Source organism: Hydra vulgaris, chromosome 13, assembly GCF_038396675.1.
Source record: "Hydra vulgaris chromosome 13, alternate assembly HydraT2T_AEP".
NCBI classification, from domain to species: domain Eukaryota; kingdom Metazoa; phylum Cnidaria; class Hydrozoa; order Anthoathecata; family Hydridae; genus Hydra; species Hydra vulgaris.
The window spans coordinates 59,542,354-59,562,500 of NC_088932.1; the positions used below are offsets into that span (position 1 = coordinate 59,542,354).

The window sequence follows — 20,147 nt, forward strand, 5'->3', positions numbered from 1 at the left end:
TCATACTTTTACATCAAATTTTTATATCATACTTCTGAAATTAGTGTTATAACAATAACAATCAGTATTTTTTTCTATTGAATGATAATAATCATTCAATAGAAAAAAATCAGGCCTAATAATCATTGATCATTTAGATGTTTTATATTCTTGATTAATAGTTTGACATGGTGTAACACTTTTTGGTTTAAAATTTCAATTATTAAAAAATAAAAATACAAAATAAAATTTTCACCAGTTTACTTTTTATTTGCCAGTTTTTTGCCACTTTTTATTTGCCAGTTTTTATTATGCCAGTTTACTTTTTATTTACTCCTAATTATTGTCTGATTTGCTTCAGCTTTTTACAGAAATTCTCAAATATTTTATGAAACATAATAATCCTTGTAAAGAACTAAATTTCTATTTGTTCAGTAGGATGGTCAAACAATAAAAGCCTAATCTTTGGACCATCTTACTAAAGGGTTATAAATGATGTTATATAAAATAAATTTTAAATTAAAATCTTTCAAATAATACTAAGTTGAAACCAAAGTCATTATTAAATTTAATATGGATATTTTCTAAATAATATTAGTAATCTTGATAAATGATTTAATGTAGTAGTAGTAATAATGACAGTGAGAAAATAATAATAATACCAGTATCAAAAATAATATAAGAAAATATTTATAATTATAAAATATTATTTTTTTAATTCTTTATTCAATATTAATTATAAAATTTTATCAAAATGTATTTAAAACCTAGAATTGTTTTATTCTAAATAAGTTTTTGATAATTCTAATAAGCATAATTTTGTTTTCAATCATCATCATCATCATTGTCTTCATTATTATCATCATCATCATCATCATCATCATCATCATCATCATCATCATCATCATCATCATCATCATCATCATCATCATCATCATCATCATCATCATCATCATCATCATCATCATCATTGTCTTCATCATCATCATCATCATCATCATCATCATCATCATCATCATCATCATCATCATCATCATCATCATCATCATCATCATCATCATCATCATCATCATCATCATTGTCTTCATTATCATCATCATCGTCATCATCATCATTATCATCAAATGATTAGTTTAAAATATTTAAACTTATACTTAGTACTAATTATATTTTTAGAATACAAAAATAGATTGTGAAATATGAGAAGAGCTGGTAAGGTGTTTTTGTCAAAATGTTTTTAAAATGTTTTTTTCAAAGATATATTTTCTAACCATCTTTTTATACTTTTTGAGTTTTGTTTTTAATGTTATGTCATGTTACTTTTTATAATTTTGAAACCTTTCCAAATTTTTTTGAACAACCTCAGCTAACCATTTAAATATCTGCTATCTAGCTTCTATATAACTGCTGTGTAGCTGCTGTGTAGCTGGTCATAGCTAATGTCTGATTCCATTTAAAAAGAGAACAGTCATTACACCCTCCTCAAATTTTCTTCAAGTCTTTAATGGTACCTCAATGAAAAATGAATGTAAAAGTTAAGCACCCAACTTCAAACAGTACACAAATTATGTTTTAAAATTCAGTTCTAAGCACCCTTTTTTTTTACTTTTTGTCCACCTTTATGGATTTAGTATGGTACTTTCTTTTTGATTTTTAAGTTATAGTTGAAGAAAATGATCAAAATCAATACCTGTCCATGTTTGAATTTGCTGAATACAAAATATGAAGAGGCCAACCCAATTTAAAATTTTTGTTTATCACTTTTCCTTTTTAAAATTATCAAAACAAATTTCTTATTTTGTAGTTGTTAATTAATTGTTTGATTGATTAATTTTTTGCTCGGAGTTGCTGATCTTTTATGAGTAAAAATTTTTTTAGTGAAGGAAAAAAAAGTTGAACTAATATAAATAATAGTTAAGGTTACTTAAAGCATAAAACAGATTTAGCCCAACATAGATTTACAAGTTTTACCTAATATTTTTAAATATTGATGTGGAAATTTAAATTAAATTAAAATGCATTGAAAATATAGTTTGTACAGAAGTTCATTAAATAATTAGAAACAATTTTCTAATTAACCTCTACTGATTTTAATAATGAAGTATTAGTTTCAGAAGTTGTGCAAATTATAGCTGCTGGTTACACTTCACCCCAAATCTAAAATATTGTGTTGAAAAATTTGAATTTAAATGGCACAATTTTTAAAAAAAGACTAAAAATCTGCTACAAAATAAAAAAAGAAAAAAAGAATACAAAAACAAACAAGGAAAAAATTGGGTTATGCAGATACTTTGTGAATATTGAAGTTAAATTTTAACAATGATTTTAATAGTATATAATTAAAGCTAAAAGTGAAATATTAGGAAACATTCTCTGAGGCTTTCTCAAAAACTACACAAATAGAGTTTCATTTTTTTAGTTATATTACTTATCCAGTTAGATGGATATATCTTTGGTGCATTCATAGCTTCATTGGTACATCTAACACCATTATTCTTTCATCTAATAGATAAAATTAGTAGGAAGTTGTACTGATTCTGTCTTCAATGGTAAATCTGTGTCTTATTTTGTACAACAAAAGTGTAATTCTCTGTTCTAAATTTTAAAGAACAACTGTTTTATCTAGAATGTTTGTCTCTTTAAAATGCATTGTAATTTAGCATTAAATAAATGAGAGTTATTTTATAATTTGCTGAATTTTTTTAATATTTAATTTTGTTATTAGGACTGTTTTTATTCATAATTTAAACTCAATCGTTGGTTGTTTATTTTCATTGTTTACATATTTTTCTTATTGCTCTTCTGGATTAAAATTGTTTTTATCTGAATTAAAAGTTTTTAAATGATGCTGTAAGTCATTTTAGGAAAATGTAGTTAGGTGTTGGATTGATCAATCATGACTGTTGCATCGGTCAATCATTATTGTTGGTCAATCCTACAAAGTTTTGATTCTTTTCTATAATTAATTGAATAATAATAAATTAAATTAATAGTAAATAAATAAAATTGTTTTTAGTTCAGTCATCATTTTATATTATTTTCATATTTCATTACAACAAAAATGGACCATTTACACCAAATACTGCAAATTTTGAGTTTCGAATTTTATTGGAAACTCAAAATTTGCAGTATTTGGTGTAAATGTCCGTGTAAAATTTAGAGCTACTAGGTGCTATCATATATGTGGCATAGAGCTACTTAAAGTTACGCAAAATTAAATTTCTTTCTGATACTAACATTTTTATTTGACATAAGCGTTAAATAGTTATTGTTGTGAAACTGTAATAGATAAGTCTGTATTAAATATTTTCGGCTTTTATCAAATACAAAGTCAAACACAATTCAAGATTTACAAGACGGATTTTATAGCTTATCAATTAAGTATAATTTGAATAACTCAAGTTCATTTAACCGTATTGTTATAATGACACTAGTGACATCAATTATTTAGTTCATAATACATAGTTCATAAGAATATAATAGTGTTCTCTGTTTTAAGAAAGTTTTAGTACGAGGTGAAATGGTTTACTCTTGGATAATACTCTATGAAGGAAAGTAGTCATTGAGATACTTTATCCTTTTAATTATTCCTCCTATTCTTAAGGATATATTAGGTTGTGTATCAGGAGTAGTAACTTTTTGTTTAGAGGTTGGTTAGGTATTCTAAACAAGAGTAGTAACTTTTTGTTTAGAGGTAGGCTTCAGTATAATGTTATTTCTTGCTCTCTTCTGATTTTTTATTCAATGCTGATCAGTGTTGGGATCAAATATGTATTTGTATTTGGTAAAACTAGGCTAGTTTGGCGTATTGGTATTCATATTGTATTTGATAAAAAAATTTCTTAATTATTTGTATTTTTATTTGATTGAAATGTATTTGGAGTTCTATAAACTAGGTTAACCAGTGTTTTTTTTTTAAAGATAAAGTAGGGTTCATTGTTGCTTTTTATTTTTAACACTAAAATAAGTTGAAAATTTGTTTTTAAAGAATATTTGTTAGATGAATTGTTTTTATTCCTTTATATAGTAGACCACTGAAAAAATCATTATAATTTTTCTTAACCTAAATTAAAACTATTTGCATTTATATTTGTATTTGAAATACAAATATAAATGCAAATAGTTTTAATAGGCGGTTGCATATATTTGTTTTTTGAATTTGTATTTGGAAATCTAGAATTAACGTATTTGTATTTGATCAAATGTGTCATTTGTAAATTATTAATTCAACTTTAGTTATTATTAACCCAGTTTTTCACATTATTTTTCTTTTATATTCTTTGAAAGATTTAATTCCAAGTAGAGATGTAAATGTTGTCAGACAACTTTCATATTCTAGTTTAACTCTAACAAAGCTTAATTTCACTGTTTGCCATGGCCAAAAATCTGAATTTCTAAATCACACTCAATTATTTAATCTCTATTAGAATACTTTTTAGAATGTAACCGATATTACAAAGCTTAGAATACAATGTAACTGATATTCTTATACTTAAAATACACTGTAACTGATATTACAATACTTAGAATACAATGTAACTGATATTACAAAACTTAGAATACTATGTAACTGATATTACAATTCTTAGAATTCAATTTAACTGATATTGCAGTTCTTAGAATTCAATTTAACTGGTATTACAATGCTTAAAATACAATGTAACTCATATTACAAAACTTAGAATACAATGTAACTGTATGATGAATACAATATAACTGATATTACAATTCTTAGAATTCTATTTAGCTGATATTACAAAATTTAGAATACAATGTAACCAGGGCTTTGGAGCAGCTCCGGAGCTGGAGCTGGAGCTATCCGGAGCTGGTGATTTTACATGAAGCTGAGGCGGAGCTGGAGCTAAAGTATTTCATGCCAGAGCTGGCTCTGGAAAATTGAGATATTGAGATATCGACTTTCCATAAAATTTTTATTTCATATGAGATTTTTTTTAAAGAATTTAAACAATTATGCTTATTAAAATATTTTATTATTTCTAAATAATTTCATATGGCATTTTTTCATATGGTTTATAAAAAAACAAAAAGAGGAATTTTTTTGTTTTCAGAATTTAATTTTTATTCAATTGTCATGTCATTCAATATGTCATGTGGTTCTTCTTGTAGAGTATGATGAGTTACTTTAAAACAATACTTCTAAACAATGTCAACGATTGGTTAAAGGGTTGTCCATAAAATATTTAAGCTTTTTTCTCTCCCCCCCCCCCTGTGTTTTGGTTTACACTATTTTGAGTACCCTCCACCTCCCTAAAGTACCTGCCCTTTTAAGCTACCTACTCAACATTTTATGATATTTTTTTAAATTTAATATTTTCTTACTTTCATAATTGACCCCTCTCCCTCATTTGAGTGTCTGTATTTTATGGATGATCCTTAACGAAAAAATACTTTATTTATGTGTTAGGTCATATGATTTGTTTTAACATTTTTAATTAGTTGAAACATTTTTAAAATAGATTTAAACAAGTGAGTTCCAAATGAAATTAGGAAATGGTTTTAAATGTTTTTTTTTTAAGATTATTTATATTATTTTTGTTTATACTATCTTTTTTTTATTTCTCTTATCTTTAAAATTTGTCATTTTGTTTTTTTATAAAAATAGCTTCAAACTCAAACGATCCTGAGAGTTTGATCAAATGATCCTGAGAGGTTTCCTGAGATAAGTATTTTTCAATTGATAAAACTACAAAACTGGTTACATGTAAAATTGCAGATAAGATGAATGATAAAGTGATTTCATGTGCCATGCAAATAAAAAAATCAAAAGTTCACTATTTAAAACAGCATTTGGAAAGATCACAACTATCAGAATATAAAATTGTTGAGTTTGAAATGAGCCTTATGGTCCAAATAAAATCTTCAAAATCATCTTTATCACAATCACAAGATTTGAATATTAAAAAAACTAAACAGATTACTTTAGATTCGTTTGCTATCACTAGTAGTAGAACAATAAATCAAGTTAGTGCTAAAACTTTTAAAATTGGGTTTATTAAAATGGTAGTGAATAACAGAATTTCCTTGAAACATTTGCAAATGAAGGATTTCAATTAGTTACAGGCCAACTAGGTAAAATTCTTGGATTCAGTACTGGACACAATTCTGTACACAATTTGATTAATGAATTTGCTGAAAAAAAGAAAGCTAAAATAAATATAATTACAGAAATTTGTTTATGTGAAAATAGATGCAGCCACTTGACACCAAAAGGACGATTTGGCAATAAATATTCAATATCTGAGAAAAAATTTAAAAACTTTGGTACTGATAGATATACAAGGACACCACAACCCTATCAAAAAATGGTGGAAGATACTTTACAGGGCTTGTGATGAAGAAAATCATCAAGTGTGTTATATCGCGCTCGTAAAATTAGAATACGTTTTCATCGAGCGTGATTATGTGCGCTCGAGATAACGTCGGCGAGCGTGATCATGAAAATTGCTGAAGGCAATGCTTATAAAAGCTTTTTATTTTTTATACCTTTTTTTATTTGTTACATAATTCTTTCGTCAAAAAATGTTTAAATTAGTATCACACTCATGAAACTACTTCAACGAAGTAGATTTTTATACTTTCAAACTTCTTGTATATTGTCAGATCGCAATTTTTTTTTAACTATTTATGTTATAAAAAAATAATATCAAACAAAAACGCAACTTCTTATTGATTTAGTATTGAAGTATAATTTAGTGACTTAGTTTCGCTTCGTTGTTTTGATATATGTATTTTAAAATGTTATGCTGTAAACTTAATTAACGGTTAATGGTTTTTATATTTCTTGATATTTTTTATTCATATTAATTATTTAATTTTTTTAGATAGCTATGTATCTATATTATAGCTATATTCTATCAACTTTCCATTTAATAAATGTTGACATCATTACTTTGTTTCCTTTTCGAATATCCTTGATTGCAAACATTCTAAACAACAGAATCGTTTTAAATTTGAGTTAAAATAAATAATAGTTTATAAAAAACCTATACTATAAACAAAAACTAATTTTAAAATTACTCTCTTATTAATATTTATTTTTATTATAAACGATGTGTGTAATATTACAAACAATAAATCAAATAAATCTTACTTGATATTTTCACAAGATTAAAAATACTCTGCAGTTTCAATTTTCTTATAATGGTTTTCTAATTTTCTAATCTTATTTTATTTGCGCATTTTTGTATTCACATTGTGTTTCCACGTGCACATTACATTATTGAAATTAGTGACTATTAACGACTTCAAACTGCTCATTCATTACGTTAGTGCAAAAGAGAACAACGTAGTGCTTTTTATATTTTATATCAGTGCTTTGATAATAGAATATCTTTAATAAAAAATCTTTTTTAAATATTTTATGAAAATAAAAAAATAATCTCAAACTATTGGACGAGCGTTATTTTATACGCTTGTTATAAGCTGAACGAGCGTTATTTATCGCGCCTTGAACGTTTAAAAATACCATTTACGGGCGCGTTTTACGAGCGGAGCACGATCGCGCTTGCTTCATCACAAGCCCTGCTTTATATAGATTTAGTATCAGCAATGATCAAATAGTATGTGCAAGTGTAGGCAATGCAGCCAATATGATTAGAGCAATCACAATTTTAAACAAATACTCAGGTGATGAGAATTTTTAAGATGAAGCTTTGCAGGATGAAGAACAAGTGGAGTTTTTACAACAGTATACAAATGGAGAAGAAAGTGAAGCAGCTCGAGAAGATAATCTAAAGGAATGGTTAAAATTGAAATCTGACTTAGATAAGAATCAAGGACTATTTGCAGAAGACATTTCAAAATCTATGCAAAAACAAGAAGTAAAACCTTTTGATAATGATATATTTCTAACTGCAGTTTATGTTGATGCTAGATATATTATACTATGGGAAGAAAACCAGATAATACAAGCAAAATAAGCCTTAAAAACAATAGCAGAAAAAATTTATAAAAGAGATTTTATGGGGCTTTAAAAGTGAATTCAGCTATTGATGGAATTGAAGAATACCCAAAAAGAATACAAGAAGCGTGCAGAGTAGTCACTTGTATACCTATTTCACAAGTAAGTGTAGAGAAGCTATTTTCTGCTCTTAAGTTTGTATCAAGCAATCTGTGTTCTTCACTCAAACCTGATATTTTAGATATTTTATTTTTAACTGGATAGTCGGATATCTGGATTTCCTTTCGAATATCAAATATCGATATTCGAATAATAAAAACCAGCTTTTAAATTTTTCGAATTTGTCTTAATATTTACAAACTTATATTAAAATAGGAAAGATGATTCAAAATAGAAAGAAATTTAAAAATGGAAAAATAAATACTTAAATTTAGACTCTGACACAACTGCAAGAAAGCTGTTGCTGACAGCGGCTTTTGATTTTTATTAAATTTTTACTGCAAGCCGCTGGTAGTAACTTTGGAGTATGCTTAAAAATAAAATATATGAAATCATCCAAAAATAATAATTTTCGACACCCTTATGTCTCAGAATTTGTTTATTTTTACACCACTTGCAGTCCATATCAAAAAAATAATAACTGCGAAAATTTTAGTTAAAAATACCAATGGGTTCCAGAGATATCGTCACTTGAAATAATGCTGACTCAGCATTTTAGTGATTTTCTGAAGCGACTACAAAGCAACTTTGACATACAGTATCTTCATAATGGCTTGGGGAAGTTTTCTAAAATTTGGTACTCTAATAGATTTTAACTTGAGGAATCCAAAAAAAGCACCCTCAAGACTCGATTATCTCAAGAAATGCCTCATTTGTCCAATTTTGTTCAAAATTATTGACTTGTAAATTAGTGATTTTTGGAGGTAAAATAAAGACTGTGGCCCAAAATTCCGAGTAAAAAGTTTACTTGTATATCATTATTTCATCTTAGGTCTACTGAAAAAAATTAGATTCATCAATTGTCTTTCTAATACATGATCAAAATTTGTATTTAAAAATGGTTTCTTTTTAGAAAAATTTAAATTTTGTAACAAAAGCAATTAAAATATTTTGTAAAACATTTATTTGAATAAAACATCAAATAGTGTTATTTATTGACTAGTTTAGGATATTTATAGTCATGGGCCAAGGAAGACGCCCTCCCCTCCCACGGGAGGCCCCACGCCGCCCCCCATCTCCCTAGATTTTTTTTTTTTTTTTTTTTTTTAAATAAAATGAATAAATAATAGTTGATTGTTAAAATACATTTTAAAAACATATTTTTTCAGTTTAAGTTTGAGAAACAGTTTATTTGCGTTACTTCAAATCGATAAATACTTACCTCTTATTTCAAAGATCTTTTTACGATTTTAAGTCATAAATTTTAAAACCAAAGATATTAAAACCTTTTTAAAACATTTTGACAATCAATATCTTTATGTAGTTTTAGACTAATATAGTCATTGACATAATAAGATGGGAGTGATTTGTGATTTATTTAAACCCCCACCCCTCCTTCTCAGCCTACAATTCAAGAATTTGAAAAAAATAAAAGACATTTTAAATGCAAAATAGGTAAATAAAATAAAAACAAAATTATTTTAAACATAATTAATTTTTTTTTGTAACCAACAGTTTATATTCTTCAAATCTAAATCAGATATGTTGTATGTACGACCTGATATTGTTCGCGGTGTAGAAATTAGGCATATAACTTCAGAATTGAGCACCCAACACTCATCAGTTCTCATTGGCCAAAAGAAGTTTTTACCTGGTCCATGTGGATGCATGAATCTGACTTTTATATCAAGCTCACTTACATATTCAGCAATCCCTACCCACCAAAATCCATCATAAAAACATGCAATATAATCCATTTTTTTAATATTTAATGAAATATCTACATAATGTTTGCTTTTTGGAATGATATCAAATATTTCAGTGCATGCATCAGTACTTATTTTTGTATAACTTATAGTGTTTGGAGCAATTGGAATAAAATGATGATACATCCTTGTGCCAGGAACTGTTCTTCCACCTAAACATCTTTTTTCTAATTGTGCTCGTGTTTGATCAATTTCTTCTTTTGAAAATAACTTTAAATAAATTCCATTTATCTTGGCTTTACAAAAGTAGTACATTAAATTAACATCTAAAATCTGCCCAGTAGTTATTTGTTTTAGACTTTCTTGACATACTACTCTTTTAACAACCCCACCAATACCATCACAGGGGGATTTATCATAACTGGTAGCAAAAAATACCCATTCAGCATTTAAATCAAAGTCTTTACTGTGATGACAAAGATTGATAAAATTTTTAAAATTTTTAAACTGTGCTGCACAACCATCGGAAAAGTATTTCACACTTGATACATCAGGTAGGTTTTCTTTGATATATCTAGTTATATCTTCCTGAGTCTTGTAAATAAATCCTGTGTCATAATCAACATCTTCTGAAAGGCAACAAAAAGATTTATGTTTGAGAAGTTTGTTCTCTATAAAATAAAGTACAATTGTATAAAGTGAGCATTGACTTTTGCTCCAGTGATAACTTTGAACCTCATCCTGAACAACATATTGATAGTTTTCAGCAAAATCTCCTAAAATTAAGCATTCGTTTTGGTTAAGATTTTCTTTACAGTTTTTTAAGTATCTACATTGTGTTTTTGCAATATTTGAATGAGTGGTAAGGTTGTCAATGCTGTCACATAATAAATCATTAAATTCATCTAGTGGCAATGACTGTGAAAGTAGTGTTGTACGATCGGTACTCTGCCATTGCTTAAATACTACATCTTCTTCATGCTCATGGTCCATAAACTCCTGCACTAAAAAACTTTTTAACACTTCAATACCAGGGCATTGGTTACATCAATGCAACATACATTCTGCATTTTCAAGAGAGCAAACAATCAATGCCATGAAATCTTTATAACTTTTATTCCACCTTATGGCATCAATGAGAAATTTTGTATTTTGGTGATGTATGCAAACACATACATTGCGGGTACCTGACGCATTAGTTGTAATACACCATTTAGGTTTAAGAGTACAAAATTTTGACAAACTGACTTTGACGTTAGGGTAGTCTTTTTTAAATGCAACATGTAATTCATTAAGATTGAGTAGCAGTAATCTTTTTTGAACATGTTGGTTTTTCTTAATACTTACATAATCTTTTTTTCCTGGCATCATTCTTGAAAATTCATCACTTTGATAAATGTAAATCACTAAATTAACTGTTTCTGGTGAAAGTGGGTTTCCAGTTTTTTTTCGGGTAATGATAGAATTCCATTCTCATTTTTAACTTTTCTTGCTGTTCGAACAAGATACTCAGACACTTCAAAGTAGCTTGATATCTTTTTATGTGGCCATGATTTTGGTGCGAGTGTTAACATTTGCACCTTATGGCAATAAGAGTCAGTCTCTGAAATTTTATTTTTTATTTCATACATTAAAATGTCTAGATCATGGTCCTTGTTAATGTTGTTGTTTAAAATGTGGCTTTTTATTTCTGTTGTTAAAAAAGTTTCTTTAATATTATATGCTAATGAGACCATTTTTGCAACTCTGTCATTAGTGTTCTCAAACTTTTGTTTTGCTACAGGCAATTTGCTGTGTTTTGAAAGACTTTTTAGTTTGACTGGTGAAATTCCAAGCAATTCTATAGTGGTATCTAACTTAATTTTTTTCTCACTTTTGGATTCCCATTCCTCCTGTGAATTTAAATCTTCATCAGTTTCTATTGCTTTTTTGTAACATTTACTGCAGAATTTCCAACCTGGGGTTACATAAACATTATTTTTTTGCAAATAGTTTGCCATGTCTATGGAAATCTTTATATTACCTAAAAAACAAATTTAGTTTTACGTGGTTAAAATAACTGAAATTATCAAACATTTTATGAATAATAAATTGTTTTCTTTTAATTTCCATATCAATTCTGTTGTAAATAAGGTAAGATTACCTTTTATAGCAATTTTTTTATTTTCCTTGTGTGTTCCAAAAGGATTGCAACACTTTGTAATTTTTCTCTCAAAATATTTTCCATAGAATTGCTCATGATAACAACATATAATTCTTATTGAACTATATTTTTCCTTTAAATTTGCTCGCCATATTATTTCTCTTGTTTTTCACAAGGAAGATCTTTAAATTGAGCAAAACCTTGTTTTCTTGAAAATCCAGTTTTGTGGCAATGAATGTTAAGACTTTTTCTAATGTCACATTTCTCCATATTAATTATTTTTATTATTTATTACCTAACAAAATAATATAAAAACTATACAATTAAAAGTAATTCTTTAAGAAAATACAAACAAGTAAATACCTTTAAAAAGAACAAAACAAAGCTTATGTTTGTTTTTTATATAAAAGGAGGTTTTAAGTCACCAATTTGAAATAACGAAATTTTTTTTTTTTCAAAATTAAATTTAAATTGTATGTTTTTGCATTATTTATTCATTTTATGCAAAAAAAAAAAAAAATCTAGGGAGATTGGGGGAGGGGCGTGGGGGGCCTCCTGTGGGAGGGGAGGGTATCTCCCTTGGCCCATGACTATAAATGTCCTAAACTAGTCAATAAATGACACTATTTGATGTTTTATTCAAATAAATGTTTTAAAAAATATTTTAATTGCTTTTGTTTCAAAATTTAAATTTTTCTAAAAAGACACCACTTTTAAATGCAAATTTTGATCACGTATTAGAGAGACAATTGATGAATCTAATTTTTTTCAGTAGACCTAAGATGAAATAATGATATACAATTAAACTTTTTACTCGGGATTTTGGGCCACAGTCTTCATTTTACCTCCAAATAATTACAAGTCAATAATTTACAAGTCAATAATTTTGAACAAAATTGGATAAATGAGGCATTTCTTGAGATAATCGAGTCTTAAGAATGCTATTTTTGGATTTCTCAAGTTAAAATCTATTAGAGTACCAAATTTTAGGAAATTTCCCCAAGCCATTATGAAGATACTGTATGTCAAAGTTGCTTTGTAGTCACTTCAAAAAATCACTAAAATGCTGAGTCAGCATTATTTCAAGTGACGATATCTCTGGAACCCATTGGTATTTTTAACTAAAATTTTCGCAGTTATTATTTTTTTGATATGGACTGCAAGTGGTGTAAAAATAAACAAATTCTGAGACGTAAGGGTGTCATGGTCTGGATGATTTCTCATATTTTAACCCTACAGGCAGGCCTGGAGGAAGCAATAGATGCTTGGTAAATTCCAAAAGCCTTTGCGGTGGTGTCAGATATTTGCGCAAACATTGTGCTAGCACTAAACTCAAGCAAACGTGTGCAGCATGTACGGTGTGTCGGCCACACAAGCCAATTAGCCATAAACGACAGCATCAACGCTGTCCAGACAGTAACAAGTGTGCTGGCGGCCATCAGTAGAGTGGCGAAGTTCTTTAGAAGTTGGAATCCGTCCTGGAATGTCTTCAAACAAATTCAGAAGGATGAGATCAAGAGAATGCTAACTACTATCAAACTGTAGCATCCAGGCTTCCCCAGCCTGATTGTCCTATCATGGACTGTGAGACCAGGTGGAGCAGCAAAATTTATATGGCAGAAAGAAGGGTAAGGCTGCAACAGAACGTCATTGTTCCCATGCAGGTAAGATAAATTGTTATAATTTACTATACTATATCCAACTTATTATTTTAATAAATATTAATTATATAAAATTTGATGAGCCATTTGCAGTAAACTGCTTGCTCCCCTCTCCCATATGCACTTTTTTATGAATATTTCCTTAACAGGATACTCAAGTAAAGAAAGACATGACCAGATCGAAGTGTGCAGTGCCCAACGCTGACCATTGGGGAGTTGCGTTGACTGTGGTAGAGGTTTTGAAACCATTTGTGGATCAGGTAACTTTCTGGATTGACCAGCGGTATGTTACAAACTCAGCGATTTATCCAGCATTATTCGGATTGCTAGATTTCCTAAAGCCGGATAAGGGGAACAACACGTGGGCTGCTGTACAGCTGAAACAATAGCTTGTTAGCAAAATAAACCAACGGTTTAGTTTGGTTGGCAATGACTTTCCTCGCTATTTAGGCATGGTTGCTGCCCTCCAGGATCCTTGATTCAAAAGCCTTCCATTTCAGACTGCTGAAGAGAAAGTCAGTTTAATAATGTATTCAGAAGAGTTGTACACCACATTGCAGCCACAAGTTGCCAGCCCTGCACCAGCCCCTGCAGCCACCAAAAAGAAAAAAACAAAAGTGGATTTGTTATCACGAATTTACAAGCCAAGCACAATTACCAGTTCACCTCAACCCACTTCAGACAGGAGATGCAAATTTATATTGCAGAAGCTGCTGTACCACTCACGAGAGATCCATTAATGTGGTGGAAGTCAAACAGTTTTTGTTTCCCCCTTCTCTCCAGGTTGGTTGCACAACTTTTCTGCATCACAGCTACCAGCTGTCCGAGCAAGAGAGTGTTTTCAACTGCATGAAATGTCATAACAAGGAAAAGGTGTCAACTAATGCCTGAACATGCATAGATGCTGGTTTTTCTATACGATAATTCAGAGATGCGTTTAGGAAACTTGGTTGATAAAAATGATGATGAAGAAATGCAAATCAGCAACCATGTCAATTAGAAGAATAACAATGGCAATGATTGAACAATGTGTACATTATAAATGTATTATATTAGTTTACGTTTTTTATGATCTTTTGTGCAACTTTGTAAACTTTGACATTAACATTTTTGTTGACTTTTCATTTGTTATAAGCAAAAGTATTAAATTCATTCATTGTGAATAAGCTAAAATAATATGTTTGTTATATATTCTTATAGCAATTTACAATAGAAATCTCGACGAAATCTTATGAAATATCAATAATACAATTTTTAAGAAAAATTACCAATAGAATTTCTTTGTTTGTAGATTTAGCGGGTTTTTAGTGTTTGCATATATTCTTTCTGCAACAAGATGTTTTGAGAACATTCTTGTTTAAGTATGTTTCCACATTTTTCTGCATAATTAGTTTTTAAAATACACGCTAAAAATTAACTTCATAACTTTAATCTTTACTAATCAAGTGTTTTTTCAAATAATCAAGTAGTAGCGACTGCGTTTAAAACATTCGCTAAAATAGAAATATTTTTTATATAAAAAAATTATATATGTAAAATATAAAAATCAATATAAAAACATTTGATTAGAAAAGATTAAAGTTGTGAAGTTAATTTTTTAGCATATATTTTAAAAATTAATTGTTATGCGGACAAACATGGAAACATACTTAAACTTGAATATTCTCAAGACATCAATGTCGCAACTAAATATTGTATGCATGGTCAAGATTAGCGTGCGATCGCAGGCCTTTCCCGACCAAGCCTAGTGTAATATATTATTTTCAGTAAGTTTCTACTACATCTACATCTACATCTACTACTATTGTTTGAAGGGATGAAATAAAGATACTCAATTTTTTTGTTTTGTTTTTTAATACCAATTCTCTCCTAAAAAAGCTGCAACCAATCACTATTAAGCTGGGAGTTACTAGAAAATAAAGAATAGAGTATATAAAGAGCAAAGAAACATTTTACAGAAGAATTGAAAAATTGAAAGTTGTTAAATATAAAGATAGGAGAGAGAAAAAAATAAAGATGGGAAAGAGTTAGAAGTGTGGGAAAAAAAACTAAACAAATAAAAGTTTTTAGTGCATGAAACAACACATACAATAGAAGGATGTGACTTAAATGAGGAATAAAGAAAGAAAGAGTTTTGGTTAATGGAACTAGAGATGATAACTCATTTGTGCAGCGACCATTATTGTATTTATAGAAAAAAAGAAAGAGATGTAACCCTTCAAAGATTGTTCAAGCTTGGCATAAAAAGCAGGTCCAACTACGTTTAAAATGTGTTTTTGGACCTTGTCTAGAAGAGAAAGAGTATCATTAGAAGATCCATCCCAACATATATTGATATGACAGCAGTACTCCATCTAGGAAGGAATAAGAGATTTTTATGAGATTTTGCTTTCATGCTTAAAGTTTACTTTTGTTGAACTTTGAACCTAACAAAAATTTTTTAAGAAAACTTATTTTCAATGAGAAAACTAATCAGGTTCTTTCAAATAAAAAATTTACTTCACTTATTAATTTTCTTCAATTTTTAAATTTTTAATGGATTTGAATTTCATATTTATATTATATTTTTGTTTTCAAATTAATATCAAATTTAACCATTGACTGATTATCTACAAGTTAAGAACTGAATGTTTATAAAAATTTTTTCACAATATGTAACTTTTTTCTGATTTGCTTTGCATTGGGTTTGTTAAAGTTTTTATTTGTAATTTTTTTTAAATATTACAAAAAAAACTAAACAAATAAAAGTTTTTAGTGCATGAAACAACACATACAATAGAAGGATGTGACTTAAATGAGGAATAAAGAAAGAAAGAGTTTTGGTTAATGGAACTAGAGATGATAACTCATTTGTGCAGCGACCATTATTGTATTTATAGAAAAAAAGAAAGAGATGTAACCCTTCAAAGATTGTTCAAGCTTGGCATAAAAAGCAGGTCCAACTACGTTTAAAATGTGTTTTTGGACCTTGTCTAGAAGAGAAAGAGTATCATTAGAAGATCCATCCCAACATATATTGATATGACAGCAGTACTCCATCTAGGAAGGAATAAGAGATTTTTATGAGATTTTGCTTTCATGCTTAAAGTTTACTTTTGTTGAACTTTGAACCTAACAAAAATTTTTTAAGAAAACTTATTTTCAATGAGAAAACTAATCAGGTTCTTTCAAATAAAAAATTTACTTCACTTATTAATTTTCTTCAATTTTTAAATTTTTAATGGATTTGAATTTCATATTTATATTATATTTTTGTTTTCAAATTAATATCAAATTTAACCATTGACTGATTATCTACAAGTTAAGAACTGAATGTTTATAAAAATTTTTTCACAATATGTAACTTTTTTCTGATTTGCTTTGCATTGGGTTTGTTAAAGTTTTTATTTGTAATTTTTTTTAAATATTACTTAAATTATTTATTGTTAGATCTTACTACAAGTATTGATAGTTCACCAAAGCAAGTTTAGCTTTAATCCTAATGATTCCTGATTTCAGTCAAGTTCTTGAAATAAATTTAGTTTTTATCTTATTAGATCTTTATTATACTTTTTCTAGCTTTCTTACTTATTTTTATTATTATTACATCTCTTTCTTTTCTTTACAAGTACAACCATGGCTGCTGTTCTTATATATCATCTGTTCCATTTAAACATAATATTTAATGACTTAACATTCAGCAAAGTTGAATATTTTTACTGTAATTGTTAACTTCATGCTCCAAAAACTAAATTTTAATCTTAAACAATGGTTTGAAGTTTACTTCCGCCTTCATATTTTTCTAACAAATACACCTTACAATTTTTCTATATATGTATATAAGGGGCTATTCTAGACTGTTTTCGACAGTGTGAACTGTAATTGGGGGCCACCCAAATTAAAATTTGAGGACCTTTTTTTTTACATTTTTTGCAGCAAATATAGTTTTTTTCATGAAAATAGGCTGATTTTCCATTAAATTTCTCAGCGACATGGGGTTTGTTAAGAAGATTACATTAAGTATTTTTTAAATTTCAATTCAATATTTAAACAGTCTTTTGAAAAGGTTATGCAGAAAACATTAAGCGGTAACTAATTGTTGTAAGAAACATTTTCATAGCAATTGTGAAATAATTTTTTTTTTGAGAAAAAAAAACTAATAGATAAATTTTTTTTCTGCTTTCCGTTTTTAAAAAAAATTTTGAATTAAATTTATTTTATTATATTTAAATTAGATTTATTGTTAAATATTACTAAATTTAATTTAATTTTATTAAATTAAATGTAAATTTAAAAAAATTTATTTATGTTTAATAGTATTAAAAAAAATATTTTTTACACATATTCTATATGTTAAAAGTTTTCTACTAGTTTTAAAGTAGTTAATCATAGTTTTTATCAAAGTTTCAAAAAGAAATAATGTAGGTCAAGGTAAAGTTGTTTAAAAAAAATTGTTTTTCTCAAGTTAAAAAAAGATTTTAGATTTGTAATTGATTTAGGTCAAGTTCCAACATCACACCATGGGTATGAAATGGTTGAAGAAGAAAATAATAAGGTATTGGCTTCATTAACATCTAAAGTCCAAGAGCTAAAGAGTGTAAGTTTTTGTAGTTTCATTGTATAATTTTTGTTAAATAAATTTACTTGCAACACAACCCATGTTGGTAATTACTAGGATTTATAGTTATTAATAATAGCATGTAAATGTGTGAGTAAGATTTTTCTAAAGTATATATACATATATATGTATATATATATATATATATATATATATATATATATATATATATATATATATATATATATATATATATATATATATATATATATATATATACAGGCTTCAGCAGGAGTTAATGAGTGCACGAGCTATAAATTATAAATGGCTTGTCTAAACCTGTTTTATCGAAATTTTTGATGAGATTTTTTTTTATTCTGAAATTTTATTTTGTTGATTCTTCATGCCAGGTATATAAAAAGTTAAAGTAATAATAAATGTTTTTTTAGCAATAAAAAGACACAAAAAAAACTGAAAAAAAAAAAAAAAAAGCACAATGTTTTTTTTTAAATAATTTTTTATATTTCATTTTATTTAATAATTTAGTAATTAAATAATAAATAAAAGCAATATTCAAATTTTAAAATATATAATCAATCGTTCTAATTAAAAAACAATATATAAAAAAACTGTTATACATCACATTGTTGTTTTATAAAAACGAACAATCTTAAATATATTATTATAAAAGTTCATTCATTTCTTTTCTTCTTTGTGAATAAAATGTCCTCGTATATAAAAATTTCTACAATCGTTTTATTAACAAATAGGAGAGTGATCATTTCAAAAGACTTTAGTAATTAAACTTCGAATAGTAGGATACTTTTCAAGTTGAGATGATAGTTTTTAAAGTTACACTGCAGTTTTTATCTTTCGCTCAGAGTTATTAGTGTGGGCTCTACTTAGTGAGTTTTTGTTATTATGTTTTTGTTTGGTTTTGTTTCTCAATTTTTAGACTTTATTCTTTTATGCTCCAGTTTTATCAGTTGTATAATTGGATTTTTGTTGAATTTATTCCAGATATATCAAACTAATAATTTGCAAGTACCGCAAAAAATGGCAGAAAAACAACCTTCGCAACCATCATGTTTCTTTATTCAAGCATCTTGATGTTTGCTTTAAAATTTTGCAATGAACGTAGCAATTTTGCAAGATCTATTTGAGTAATAATTTATTGTCTCATCAAAATAATAGAATAAAGTATAACATTTTTTATTGCGCTTTTTTAGTTGATTCATTTTTCTTGTTCTTTGTAAATTATATTAAATTTTAAAAATTTAACTGTGATATCTCTAAGATATAAAGGTATAGTGACAGTTATATTGATATCTTTTTTTAAATAAACCTTGAACCGAAGAGTTCTATTCTTTTACAATTGTTTTTCAACTGTTTAGACTAAAATTTTAATTATTACAATTGTTTCCATTCAATTTACTATCATACTCTTTTATGAACTCATAATTGATTTTATATTCTTTTCGGAAATTAGGAGAAAATATATGTTATGTTGATGTGATATGTAAGTTAAAATTTGAGGTAATCTATTTTTTAATTTCCAAGAAATTTAGTACAAATAGATTTTTTAAAATACTTGTATATATACTTCTTAAATATATTCTTCTTATATAGTATACGCGTGTATAAAAAAAAGCATTATATGAATTTAAAAGAAAACAAATCTTTTTTACCTTTTTTAATGAATAGAACCAATAGAAGGGTATTAAATGCAATATAATTTCATATATCAAACTTATTGTTGTAAAATATATTTAAATCTATTAAATATAGTGCAAATATAAAAACGATAATAAAATTTGAAGAAATCTTATAGTATTATTTTTATCATACAAAGGAATATATATAGTTATAAATTATTTACAAATATTTTTTTAAATAAAATAGCCCAAAACATCTTCAATTTCAAAATCAAACATAGTTTCTTCACTTTCACTCGATTCAGGTGTTTCTTATTTACTTTCACTACTTTAATCAATTACTATACTATAGTAATTGAAAAAACTATAGTATGGTATTTTCAATT

General features: G+C 27.2%; 1 protein-coding gene across 1 annotated transcript in view; it reads left to right on the forward strand.

Moving 5' to 3' along the window:
• Window positions 1-1,112: 1,112 nt before the first annotated feature.
• Window positions 1,113-20,147, forward strand: part of LOC105843702 (BET1 homolog) — a 22,762-nt gene continuing 3,727 nt past the window's right edge. The window contains exons 1-2 of the mRNA XM_065815108.1: window positions 1,113-1,191; window positions 18,048-18,145. Coding sequence (XP_065671180.1) covers window positions 1,179-1,191; window positions 18,048-18,145 — 111 coding nt within the window. The 5' untranslated portion in view covers window positions 1,113-1,178. The remainder of the gene's footprint in view (window positions 1,192-18,047; window positions 18,146-20,147) is intronic.